Source organism: Microtus oregoni, unplaced genomic scaffold (assembly GCF_018167655.1).
Source record: "Microtus oregoni isolate MIOR12 unplaced genomic scaffold, Mior012 000073F_000, whole genome shotgun sequence".
In the NCBI taxonomy this organism is placed as follows: Eukaryota; Metazoa; Chordata; class Mammalia; order Rodentia; family Cricetidae; genus Microtus; species Microtus oregoni.
Window position 1 is genome coordinate 3007146 of NW_024543980.1, and position 14323 is coordinate 3021468.

General features: G+C 33.4%; 1 protein-coding gene across 14 annotated transcripts in view; it reads left to right on the forward strand.

The window, feature by feature from the left end:
- LOC121441027 (lysine-specific demethylase 6A) overlaps positions 1–14323 on the forward strand; it is a 134881-nt gene that overhangs the window by 103132 nt on the left and 17426 nt on the right. For all 14 annotated transcript variants that reach the window (XM_041642168.1, XM_041642155.1, XM_041642156.1 and 11 more), the window contains 8 exons: positions 2905–3034; positions 5637–5742; positions 6342–6547; positions 7567–7631; positions 7707–7781; positions 8169–8317; positions 12233–12347; positions 13542–13729. In XM_041642168.1, coding sequence (XP_041498102.1) covers positions 2905–3034; positions 5637–5742; positions 6342–6547; positions 7567–7631; positions 7707–7781; positions 8169–8317; positions 12233–12347; positions 13542–13729 — 1034 coding nt within the window. The remainder of the gene's footprint in view (positions 1–2904; positions 3035–5636; positions 5743–6341; positions 6548–7566; positions 7632–7706; positions 7782–8168; positions 8318–12232; positions 12348–13541; positions 13730–14323) is intronic.

Here is a 14323-nt window from a genome sequence, read left to right on the forward strand (position 1 = left end):
CTCAACAGTCATCAAGGTTAGTCTCTGGTTTACACTTCATGACTCTACAAGAAATTATAAAGGAAATAGGAAGAAGTAAGGAACAATAGAGATTAGGGCAGCCTGCTAGCCATTCATGAAAGGAAAAGCATATTCATGTTAGTTTTGGAAGGCTAAACCTTCAAACTTAGAGGAAAATTAGTCTCCTAAAGGAGGAAAAATACCTCATCATCAAAGGATCAGTCTGATTGGCTAGCACCATCTTTCTGTAGTATTTGGAGATAGAGATTCTTAATGGTCTTTTCATTGTGCATGGCACGTTTAAGTTTTCTCCTTGACTTGTATTTGTCATCCCCTGTGTATGAATAAATCTTGAATGTTAACACTGTTTGGAATAATCACAACAAGGAATTCTGCATACTTTTCTACTACATTAAATTTTAAGTTGAGGCAGTGATGTAGGTTTTTAAAGGGTCTTCATTTGGTTGCAAGTTTAATCAAAAAACAGAAAATAAGCATTCTGTAAATAGAAAAATTAAGCATTGAGTCTGTTGACATTGGCCACTTAATATAACAATTTTATTTTAAAATTTGAAATAATTCCCATTTAACTGCCAGTACTAGTGTGTCTTATTTATTATCTAAAAGTGTCATTATCTTTTCTGCTGTTTAGATTGTTTTATTGATACTGTATCTTGGATCTACCATTAAGTGTTTGTCATTAGTGAATTGTTTATATAAAATTGAGTTTTATTTTGTAGAATATGTTGCTTATGGGTAACTTATGGGAAAGAATTAGTTTAAAGTAAATTTGCTACTTATTGGGAAGAATTTCGTTTAAAATAAATTTTAATTAATCTTAATTTACCACTTCAATTGTGACACTGGAACTTTAATATACTAAAGTTTTTTAAAAAAAAAATTGAGTTGAAGTGTTTAAATGTCTTCTGGCCTGTGTTTTATCATGCATTGATTGTCATTATTTTCTGTCAATTTTTTAACTATCAGGTGGTTACTTTTATATTTCTTATTATTTCTTTGTTTAGGCCATCTTGCTGGTATCATTTTCCTGAGTGGCCTACAACATGACAACTACTGTCACTGATCTTAACTGTTTTTGGTGGGGAGGTGGGGGTAGGGGAGACATGAGCAGGCTCTCTCTGGCCTTGAACTCTCTCTGAAGACCAGGATGCCTTGCCTCTGCCACCTAAGTGCTGGAATTAAAGGTGTGCTTCACCACACTTGACCAGTCCTAACTTTTTTTCATGTCAGCGTTTAACACATTAGATCTCTAAATTTAAAAAAATAAATAAATCATATAGTAGGGTTCCTGAACATCTAAAATTCGTTTTTTAGAAATTTTGAATTTAGAGGCATTAGTCTTTTTGTCTACAAGTTACTATCATTCACTTCAACATTGAACCCCTTTAAGTGTCCAGTTCAATAGCCATAGCTGACTGGAGACACAATACCTTGATTCCTTTCCAGTATGCTTATCTTCTGTCTGCCTCTCCCTTGACTGATCTGCTCTCTGCCCTCCTTTTCTAGTTCTCTTTCTACTCTGCTAAAGCAGGGGCTTGTCCACTCTCTCTAGACACTCAGGACATTTGTTTTAACAACAGCAACAAAATAAAAACAGGGAGAAACTGAGATGTCATTTAAAGTGGGGGGAGGGTGATTCTGGAGCTATGTTATGGCCCACAAGTTATGAGCAATGTGAAAGAGCAGTTTTTGTTAATAAAATTTTATGCTATGGAGTACCTAGTTGATTGTATTTTTTTAGTGTGTTAAGGATGATGCTCTTTTATCTCATTTTTTGTTGCTGATGGGGACATTAGGACATTCACTTGAGTATATTCTAATAGTTTTATGTTAAACTTAATTTATAAAAACAATTTTGCCTCATTATAGATATTTTGTGTTATAAGTAGCTAGATACACCAAAACACTGGGTTATTTCAATCAATCTCGGCATGAATTTGTAAATGATGATATAGGAAGTCACTTCTTTATGTTGGAGATCAATCTTCTGAAGCTTAAAGAAAAGAAATTTTGTTTACAAGTAAGGGGGTGTTAGATTGATAGTAGCCTGTACTGGCATAAGGCTTCCAGGAAGTCACACAGGCATGGCATTAGGAGACCTGGGATCTATGGTTTAGGAGCTTTTTAGAGAAGATTTGAAGAATATTTGGTTTACTCACAGAACACTTTACCATAATTTCTTTACTAAGTATGGTTGTTCCAAAATGGGAGAAAACTATTTAAAATGATGTGTTTTTTGAATCCTCTCTGTCGCCATCTTATTTCATAACTTTGCTTTCTACTTTTCTGTCCACTTTGGATTATTAAGATGAAGTTTCATTATTTCTGGCTTAAGGTGTTCTAAAGCAGTGTTCAGAAGATGACGTGAATACCCGGTATCTTAAGTATCTACTAAGATTATGAGTGTAGTTAAGTAGGAAATGTTTATAGTCTCTTATATAGATGACTGTATGCATCTGTTTTAGAGAAATTTCTGTCTGTTTCAGACTTGCTTTTAACAGGCAGATAATTTTTAAAGCACAGTAAGAAACTAGTTAATATGACCTATTGGGACTTTTTCTTGGTTGCGCTATATTAACCTTGAATGGGAAAGATTCTGATGATAGAAAGGAAATTACAACTTATTTTTGTATTTAGATAAAGAAATCACAAACAAAATAAGGAATGTTTTCTATGCTCCATATGTGTGTTTATTTTACTTCAATGTAAGATATAGGAATCAAAATAAGTATTTGCAGAAATAATTTTTCTTGTTCCCACTGGATCCAAAATTCATGGATTTATAAAAATGCCTATTCATTTAATTAGAAGTTAGTTCAGAATTTTTTTTGCCTTCTATGTAAATGTAAAGCTGATTTTTTCTCCTTTTTGTTATTTTTAAAGGAATCTAGGTAAAAATGGCCTGTCTAACAGTAGCATTTTGTTGGATAAATGTCCACCTCCAAGACCACCATCTTCACCATACCCTCCCTTGCCAAAGGACAAGTTGAATCCACCTACTCCTAGTATTTATGTGAGTCTGAATTGACTAAATTTCAGCCAAACCAATGTTTACTTTTAGTTGTCTCTTATAAAAATCTTTTAGGTCACCATGGATACTCTTTAGCAAATATTACAGTTATTGGCAGCAGTGTGAATATTAAACAACAACATAAAAGATGTATTGAAAAAGATTTTATGCTATTTTGCAAATGCCTGCTCAGCTATTAACTATGATTATATTAGAAAATTTAGTTTCTTGCTTTTTTTTTTTCTGTGCTGGAAACTAAACCCAGAGCTTTGCATATTCTCGTCAAGTACTTTTATAGCATTACTACTATATACCTATTGTTCCTCTCTGACTATAGGCTGGACTAGAATAAGGGAAAAATGCTTAATCTGCCTTAATTTTGAACAGTATTAAACCAAAGCTACTTGGAATTATTTATCTTATTTTTTTTTTGTAAACTGTGTTTTAAATCTACTAATTGTTGGACCTTAGCATTCATTCTGTTTCATATATATGCTAAAAGAAATACCTTCAAATTAAACAAAGCAAAAAAAAAAAACTAAGACATTTTAAGAATGTGGTCTTTGGAGCTGGAGAGATGGCTCAGCAGTTAAGAGCACTTGTTACTCTTTCAGAAGGCCCAGGTTCTGTCACCTATACCTACATGATGTTTCAACCACCCATTACTCGCAGGAGACCTGATACCCTCTTCTGACCTCCATGGTACCAGTCATTTACGTGGTATCTATATACACAGGCAAAACACTCATATACATGAAATAAGAATTGATTTTTAAAACCAGCATGCCTGGATTTAAAAAATATAATAATAGGTAGATATGTGTCACCAAAAATCTTTGTAAGCTATTTATCATATTTAAAACTATCAGTTTTTTCATAGATTTTTTTTCTCTTGCTCTCTTTGTTTGTTTTTGTTTTTTAGTATTTTTGTTTGTTTTTTTGAGACAGGTTTTCACTTTAACAGCCCTGGCTGCCCCGGAACTAGCTCTGTAGACCAGGCTGGCCTAGAACTCACAGAGATGTGCCTGCCTCTGCCTCCTGAGTTCTAAAATTAAAGGCATGAGCCACCACTGCCCAGCTATAAAAGCAATTCTCAATTGTGTTTTTCACAAATAAGTCCTGCTGCTACTATATTAATATCTTCCTACTACCTTCCCATGTGAAAGAAAAAAATTAAATACACAAAGTTATAGTGATATAGTTTAAATGGCCATACATCTGTGAAAATGAATTTTGAATTTGTTCAAGAAATTTTGATTTCTTTCTGAGTTTTTAAAGCATGACAAAATTCACCATCTCTTCCCTAACTGAGTATATAGTTAAGTAGTGTTAAACACACTCATGTTGTTGTATAACCTTTCTTGAGAATTTATTTTCTGGCCAGTGTCTAACCATGGAACATCCTCTTTTCCTTAAGTCCTGGCTGTCACAATTCTGTTTTCATGTATTTCACTACTTTATATAATGGAACCACTATTTTTTCTATGACTAATTTATTTCATTTATTATGACCTCAAGATTAATCCACATGACAGGATAATCGATCAGTCAATTAACTTGGGTAGTGGTGCTAGTGTTAGTATGTTGACATACTAATGCAACTATTATACCACCAAACTCTGTCTCTTTTCTCAGTAATTTGTTTCATTTGTTGCCTGGTTTCCTCCTCCTAGGGATGAATCCTAGGCTTTTTAAGTAGTCTACCATTGAGCTTCATATTCTATCCTTTAGCAAGCTTCCAATCTTGCCTGATAAATTATTTACCTAAGTTCATGAGTAATGTTACATAAGAATGTATGGAATCATACAGACTCTTTTTGAGATTCTTTTTTCTTATTTTTAATTATGTGAGTGGAAGATTAAGTGAGTGTAGGTGATTACATGTAAGTGTAGGTGTCCCCAGGAGCTGGAGTTACAGGTGAGCCATAGGTCTGGGAATCAAGGTCAGGTCCTTTTTCTGCAAGGGCAATAAGTGCTCATGACTGAGCCATATCTCCAAGCAAAAACAATTTTATTTTTGGTCAAAGGGACTCTATCACTTTAACTGATCTCGAACTTAGAGATATGCCTATTTCTGACTCCTGGGTGCTGGGATTGAAGATGACTGCCACCACTCTCAGCTTCTGTATAGGATCTTTTAACTCTTTTACTTTTTGGTTTTTCAATAGGGGCAGTATTGAAGATAAAACCCAGAGCCCCATGGATGTCAAAAACACTATCATGAACCTACAACCCAACTTATACTTTGTGATTTCTTGCTCTCAGGGATGCTGGACTGAAGGCCTTAATGGAGGCTGAACCAATCTCCCTACTCTTGCTCGTTGTTTTTCTTCCTTTTTAAGGTCCAATTGTACTTAAAGCACTTTGGTTTTGAAATTTAAATGTAATTTCTGCTGCATAATTTGTTCAACATGTAGTACACAAAAATATATGTGGTTACTTACTATCTAGTCATAATTAAAACCAAATGCAAAAGTACTAGAAAATAGAAAAGAAATATAAATGCATGAAATAGAATAGATTGATAAGCAGTGAATCTGAGACATAATATTTAAGTTAAAAGCTCTATTTTCCTGAGATATAACCACATATTTTAATTTTACAGTTGGAAAATAAACGTGATGCTTTCTTTCCTCCATTACATCAATTTTGTACAAATCCAAACAACCCTGTTACAGTAATACGTGGCCTTGCTGGAGCTCTTAAATTAGGTACGCTTAAGGAAAAATGTTTTCTATGCATGCTGTCTTTTAATCTTTTAAAACACCAGTAGAGAGTGTCGTTACCACCCACTACCATTCACATACACATTTTTATTCTAATATGGATGGAGGATCATGATTAATTTTACTTGAGGTTCATGATTTGAGTGCATAATGGTGATGATGTTAGTTGCTGGCAATTTTTTTTTTAAATTTAGCTTTTACTTTTATCAAGTTTTATAATAGTGGGTTATGTTTACTACCAGGAAAATTTTGAATATAAAATGTAAGTGAAATTTAGTATACTCTTCAAATAATGTACTATAGCCCCATTGGTATTTGCTAGTGCCCACACAGATTAAGTACATGAAAAGTTTGACCATTGGACTCTTGACTCTTTCTTTGTTGGAACACCATGAATATTGGGAATACCTTGGTCTTCAGAGTGTATAGATGACCTAGTCAGTTTTTAGGGGAACTTGGATATATTACTATAAAATGCTTTCTCTTTTAAAAAAAACGGTGAGGGGCGGGAGAGCTTGTTGGATGCATTTTTGCTTTGCTTTCGTTGACTTCTTTTATTTATTTATGGCTTACTTGTAATAAAGACCTGGGACTTTTCTCTACTAAAACTTTGGTGGAAGCTAACAATGAACATATGGTAGAAGTGAGAACACAGTTGTTACAACCAGCTGATGAAAACTGGGACCCTACTGGAACCAAGAAAATCTGGCATTGTGAAAGTAATAGATCTCATACTACAATTGCTAAATATGCTCAGTACCAAGCATCCTCATTCCAAGAATCATTGAGAGTAAGTGTTTGCTTCCTGGAGATTATTTTTAGATATTTTAAAATTATTTCATTTTGAAGTTTTGAAAGTAGATGTCATCAGATTATATTATGTTACATAAAACATAATAATAAGTGCTACCCAGTTTACTTAAACCTGTGAGTTGATTCAGTAAGTATTGTTCAGAGAGGGAATTACTGCCTAGTAAGATGTTTCAACATTACTAAAATCATGTATCATAATGAGAGCTTTATGAGTCCTCCCACAAACTGGAGATAAAACATCCACAGAAGTGAGTTTGAAATATTACTCTAATACTGCCTTGTGCTGAGTTGTTTGTTCATATCTTTTGCACAGGAAATTTAATTTAGTTTACTAGATTTGCTTATCTCTTTAAAAATATTTAAAATGTTTCTGAGTTCACATTTTTAGTCCAGACAACCTTTTTACATGAAATTATATATTTGGGTTACTGTCTTAAGTAGATTTTCTGTTGCTGAATTGAAACACCATGACCGACACAACTTGGGGAGGAAAGGGTTTATTTGACTTACTATATCATCAAAGGAAGTCAGGCAGGAACCTCGAGGCAAGAGCTGGTGCAGAGGCCATGAAGTAGTGCTGCTTACTGACTTGCTTCTCCCTGGCTTGCTCAGCCTGCTTTCTTATACAACCCATGACCACCAGTTTAGGATGGCACAACTCGCAATGAGCTAGGCCCTACCCCATCGGCCACTAATTAAGAAAATGCCCCACAGCTTTAAGGAATCTTACAGAAACATTTTCTCAGTTGAGGTTCCCTCCTTTTAGATGATAACTCTACCTTATGTCAAGTTGACATACACTAGCCACTTCCACTGTCCCTTTCTATAAACTAAAACCTGTCCTGCAAATTGTATTGAGTTACAGTGAATTATATCAGTTTTCTCTCCTTGCAAATAGAGCTACTGTGAGAATCTGTCATTTAGTAGCATGGGGAAGGGGAAAGAGTCACCAGATATGTGGAATACTAAGCTAAAATGCCTTTTACTAATTTTTAGGAAGAAAATGAGAAAAGAAGTCACCATAAAGACCATTCTGATAATGAATCTACATCATCAGATAAGTAAGTCATTTTTCATTTCTACTTAATATTTCTGTTTAAAAGATGCACTTGTAATTTTGCTTCTTTCTTTTTAAGTTCTGGGAAAAGGAGAAAAGGACCCTTTAAAACCATTAAGTTTGGGACCAACATTGACCTGTCTGATGACAAAAAGTAAGTCCTTGTGATAGTTCTGTGAACTGATGCAAAGACGTGTCCTTGCTCTGGTCCAGAATTGTTTACAATTTCTTCTGTTTTATTCCTTATCATTTTTTTATAAATCGATATAAAATAAACTAAATAATTTTACTAGACTTTACAGTTAAATTATTATTTTTTTTTATTTAAGACTGTTATATCCTTCTTTTCCCACTGATACCCTAACTTTATGGTAGGTAGTTTTTCATTATGTTCTAGGTCTATAATTTTAATGCTATTTTTCATTGGTAGGTTAATTTAGATATTCCATTATTTCTTATTTGAAAGCAAAATGTTTATAGATTTTTTTTTCTCATTGGAACATAAAAGCAAGGCATTACTCTTTTTTTTTTTTCTTTATAGGTGGAAACTGCAGTTACATGAGCTGACTAAACTTCCTGCTTTTGTGCGTGTCGTATCAGCAGGAAATCTTCTAAGCCATGTTGGTCATACTATACTGGGCATGAACACAGTTCAACTATATATGAAAGTTCCAGGAAGCAGAACGCCAGGTAAACTTAATATATCATAAAACATGATGCATATGAAGAGAATCAGAATCTTTCTGTTTAAAATGAATAGAACTAAAAAGGATTATTCTTATAAGATTTGATGCTTTTAATAGGACTTAGGTCAAGATTTTTTTCCCTTTGATATCTTTCAAGTCTGCTACTAATACTTTGTTCTTAAAAGTTCATTAGGGCACCCTGTAGTCCAACAACTGTTGTTTCTGCATACTTCTAAGAATGGCATGTGTACAGTGTTTTGTAACAGTTTTTAAAATCACAGTCATAATAGAATGTCTTACTTTATATCATGGCCTAGTACATGTCATGTATGTGACAACAGCCTCACTTGAAAAATACATTTTCCTTTCTGTGTAGTTTTAAAAAGAAACTGTGATTACAATCCTCTGGTTAGGTTGCAAATGGTAGTTTCAAAAGCATTTAATATGGAATAATTACTGGATTCATCATGTGGACTTTGCCACCAGTTACACTGTGTACTTTTGCAAGTCATATTCTTTCTTTGAATTGTTTTATTCATGTCAAGTGGTTTAATTTTCAGCTTTCATGTTTCAATCTACCACTAATGTATTTTATTCTTCGGGGCCCATGGATTGACATGAAACTGCCGAGTAATATTTTGAAATATTTAGCAATCACTATAATCCTAGCATCAATGAATTAGTACAGTTACTGATAAGAAATAAAGTACCTATAGGTTGCATATCTCTGTCATGTATTTTCAGTCTTTTACTTGAAGTAAACCTAGCTTAAAATCCAAACTGCTTATTTTCTTTGTCACCTTAATGAATCATAGCTTAAGAATTATTTCAAAGTAGAACCATGTTGCTTTTGACTAATAGAGATCATTGGTTGCTATCTCTGACTGTCCAGACAAGTCTCATTTGTAGACTATGTATTCCATCTTTGGAGATGTAAGATCTAAGAATGAATATTATTAAACCAACAAACAATACAAATTGTTTTCCAGGGGAATCTTACGTATTAAAACCATTTATTGCAGTTTATTCTCGTGTCATTTCATAGTTTGATAAAGGACAAAAAATTCTGGCATCAATTGCAAGAGAATCATATTCTACTTTCTGTTCCATCATTAGACAGCAATATAAATATTGGGCAAGCTATTTGAACTCACTTATTTTCTTCTGTCTTTATTATCAGATTGATTCTGTTTTAAAAACCATCCAGTTTGAATTATTTTCTGCAAATAATATGCCCTAATTGAAAAGAATTTTTCGTTATAAATCTTAGGAAAGAATAAGTATGGAGAATATTTGTTGCTTGTGCCTATACAGTTCTGAATATTTTTTAATATTTTATTACATTTATTGTGTATGTCTACATATGGTTGCACAAGCCTGCATATATGTGCCATGGCATACATATGAAAGTCAGAAATAACTTGCCCAGAGTCAGTTTCTGTCCTTTTACCATGTGGATCTAGAGGATTGAACTCTGATTGTCCTGATTGATTAATAACAAACATTCTTATATGCTGAGCAATGGCCCTGGACTCCCATGCCCCATTTGTAGATTTTTATTTGCTGGGGGCAATCAGAAGGCTCTGAGGAATGCTAAGTACCTGCATCAGAAAACATTTTGTTGGGGCTGGAGAGATGGCTCAGAGGTTAAGAGCACTGATTGTTCTTCCAGAGGTCCTGAGTTCAACTCCCAGCAACCACATAGTGGCTCACAACCATCTGTAATGAAATCTGGTGCCCTCTTCTGGCTTGCAGGCACACATGCAGACAGAACACTGTGAACAAAATAAATAAATAAATCTTTTAAAAGAAAAAAAAGAAAAAACATTTTGTTATCTTTTTTAAATCATTTTAATATTAATTTAAAAATAGATTCCATACATAAAAGAAAATGTGATACATGTCTTTCTTAAACCTGCTCATGTCATATAGCATAATAATCTCTAATTCCATCTATTTTCCTGTGAGTGTGGTAATTTCATTTTTACAGCTGAGTAAAATTCATGTTCTGTAGGTGTAGTGGGATTTCTTTAATTTCTTTTATCTAGGCTGGTTCCATGTATAAATAGTGCAGCAGTCAGTGTGAACATTACAGCGTGAAGGTCCAGAAGTTGTGCTTGTCGTTTTTGAGGAATCTCTATACTGATTTCCATAGTAGCCACACTGGTTTACATTGCCATCAGAAGTGTGTAAGGGTTCCGCTTTTCCTATATCCTTACCAGCACTTTTTGTCTCTTGATTTCTTCATACTCATTTTGTCTGGGTTGAGAGACAGCAATTTCAAAGCAGTTTTAATTTTGCGTTTTCCTGATGTCTAAGGATGCCAAACAGTTTTTCAAGTATTTATTTGCTTCTTTTAAAATACTAGTTCCATTAGCCCATTTATTTGATGATTAGGAAGAAGAATTTAATATTTTTGGTTCTTTATATTATGTAGTAATCCCCTGTCTGAGGTCATTGGTAACAACTTTTCTTCTATTCTCTCAAAGGAATTACCTGAAGAATTCCTTGAAGGTAGTGGTGTCCAATAGAAATATAATGCAAATTATATATAACTTAAAAAGTCATTTTGATATATTAAAGTACAAAGAGTAAATGAAGTTAATTTTTCCCTTTAACACCCAAAATATAAACATATAATCAATACAAAATTACAAAGATGTTTCACACTTTTTTATACCATGTATTTGAAATCTAGTGTATACTCTGCAATTGCTACCGCTTCCAACTCACATTGTAAAAAGGTTTTCTGTATTAGATTGCATGGTCTTACAAGAAATGTGTATAGTTTAATCAGTACACTATAAGAAATAACATTTTTTGTGTGTCTTGTATTAAAGTTGTTCTGGAGTTACATAAGTACAAGTGATAGTTGTTTTAGCTTTACAATCAGACTGTATATTTTAAACTACAGGGTTGTGTTTAGGCTTTACTCTTAAAGAATTTTGTATAGACAATTAAGGTTTATTTAGTAGCTCTGACTGTAACTAGAGCTCATTTTTATTTAGAATCCATACTGTGGTACATTTCCAAATACATACTTAAAGTAACTACTAAGTACCATTACATTGCTTGCCCTGAGATGACGTGAAGCAAGAAGTCCTTGCCTCAGTTCCTTGGTGACTCCTTAGTTAAGTGAAAATAAAACAAAATAATAATTCTTTGGGAACAAAGTTTGTTTTCCTCCAAAGGACCTGGGTACTACACCAAAAATACAAATTTTGTGTTTTAAATTCATCAGTTAACCATCAATGCAGGGAAGGCAAGATACAAAGTATTATACTACAAATGTCTACTAACTTTAAGTTACCTTTCTTTTGGTATTTATTTCCTGACAGTCAACCTATGATTATCTCCGTGTGTTCTGATAAAGTTGATCTTCATGTATGGAGAAAGAGGGAGGATCTTCTCTATTTTGCTATTTTCTGCAAGAGCACAATGGACTCTTAAGCACTGAGGCATATATCTGGCCTAAGTAGCTATGTTTTTAAAGCCAGGCTTTGTTCACAATGAAAAAGAAAAAAGTAATGGCATCTACAACTAATGTATATTGTTTATTAGACACCATTCTAATCATTATTTCATTTATCTTCAAAATAACAATTGTATAGAAATTGTTAATATTTATTCTTATTTCTAAGGAAGGTGAACTAAAAATGTTTTACAGCTTGCTTTGGTTAATGTTATAACTGAGCCAGGCAACTTATCAAAGCCTAAATTCTACTTTGCCTTCCATGTTAGCCCTTACTGGATAACTTAGGAGTAGTTGACCTAACTCAGTCATAAAGCCAGACTTATCACTATAAAGAACTGAATCTTTAACATTATCTATAGACATGAAACCTTTAAAATGTTAAATAAAGACACATTTTCTATAGAATTAATAGTATGTTGATTTATTTTTCTTTTTGCCTTTTAGGTCATCAAGAAAATAATAACTTCTGTTCAGTTAATATAAATATTGGCCCAGGTGACTGTGAATGGTTTGTTGTTCCTGAAGGTTACTGGGGTGTTTTGAATGACTTCTGTGAAAAGTAGGTTTTCAAACTGAATTTTATTTAAACATGATTATTATAAAACAGTATTGTAAAGGACAACTTACCAAACTCGATAGCCTAATGCAGATATACACTCAGCTTTTAGTTACCATTTAGTGGAAAAATGTGTATTAAATTGATTCCAAACCTATTACGTTATGAGAAAACTTTTAAAGGTATCATGAAACCACTCTGTGAAATATAGTAGTAGGCATGTATTTAGAGGTTAGAAATTTTGAGTTATTAGTTTCATTTTTAAAATGATACATTCAAGTTCTTATTTATAAGGCATATGTTCTTTTTTTTTAATTTATTTATTTATTAAGGATTTCTGCCTCGTCCCCACAACCGCTTCCCATTTCCCTCCCCCTCCCCCGATCAAGTCCCCCTTCCTCATCTGCTCGAAGAGCAATCAGGGTTCCCTGACCTGTGGGAAGCCCAAGGACTGCCCACCTCTATCCAGGTCTCGTAAGGTGAGCATTCAAACTGCCTAGGCTCCCACAAAGCCAGTACGTGCAGTAGGATCAAAAACCCACTGCAATTGTTCTTGAATTCTCAGTATTCCTCATTGTCCGCTATGTTCAGCTAGTCCGGATTTATCCCATGCTCTTTCAGACCTAGGCCAGCTGGCCTTGGTGAGATCCCAATAGAACATCCCCATTGTCCTAGTGTGTGGGTGTAGAAAAAAATTTCATAAATATTTTCAGAAAGTGAAGGAAACTCTGTAAGTGAACGTGCTTATTGGGAATAACTCAAGCTTGAACATATTACTTTTTTTACCATTTCATGATATAAATTCTTTTTAAAGCTGGCATCTTTTTTTAAAAAGGCTTTTTATAAAACTTAATTAACTGCTTCAGGTTTTGTTTCAAGAAAAAGAGAAGGGTTCAGCGACTAAAGGTGTGGACTTAGTAAAATGATATTAGAAGTTAAAAATATGTGCTACTTCAAAGTAGCTACAGATTTTCACTTGAATCTTGAAGAAATAAATTCAACAAGTAATGCTATCTTTAGATAAGTCTTCCTGTACTTTACTATAATTAATTTTACTCTTTTCGTGCATACAGCAGTTTTTATTACTCTATCAGTTAAGTTTTATTGAAATTAATTAGTATTAAGAAACTTTTGACATTCTTTTATAAAGAATTTATTAGAGCCCTTGATCCATTTGCTCTGTTTTTCTTATTTCAGAAATAATTTAAATTTCTTAATGGGTTCTTGGTGGCCCAACCTTGAAGATCTTTATGAAGCAAATGTTCCAGTGTATAGGTTTATTCAGCGACCGGGAGATCTGGTCTGGATAAATGCAGGCACTGTTCATTGGGTTCAAGCTATTGGCTGGTGCAACAACATTGCTTGGAATGTTGGTCCACTTACAGGTATTTTAAAAGAATATGCTTGAAAAAAGATTTGACCTTTTAAAAAAGACTAATTAATGTATTTAGAAGGAAATGTCTCATTTTTATTATAAATTTTTATTATAAAAGTTAAATGATAGTTAACTATCGAATCTAAAACCATAAATCCTTAACAAATGAAAGGTCTATATAGTTATACATGGAAGATATACTTGTAATAATTTTTAGAGTCATTGATTTTGCTTTATAAAGGGGCCTCTTAAGGGAGAAAAAAACTAAGTAAAAATACATTCTTTTAGATTTTTCTTTTTTCTCCTGTGTTGGCTTATGAAATACAATTTGAATTATGCCTATCTTTAGAGATTAAGAATGTGGCCTTTGGAGCCAGAAAGACCTGGATTTAGACTAGGACTTGGCTTATGTGAGTTTGGGCAAGTTACTTGATTTTTCCGGTCCTTGATTTCTTCATCTAGGGATGAAAATAAAATCAATAAGGAAATGCTAAGAATCAAATGAGATAATGGATAAAAAATTATCACAAAACATAAAAATTATTTTTGTAAGCCAGGCAGTGGTGGCACAAGCCTTTAATCCCAGCTTGGTCTGTGGAGTGAG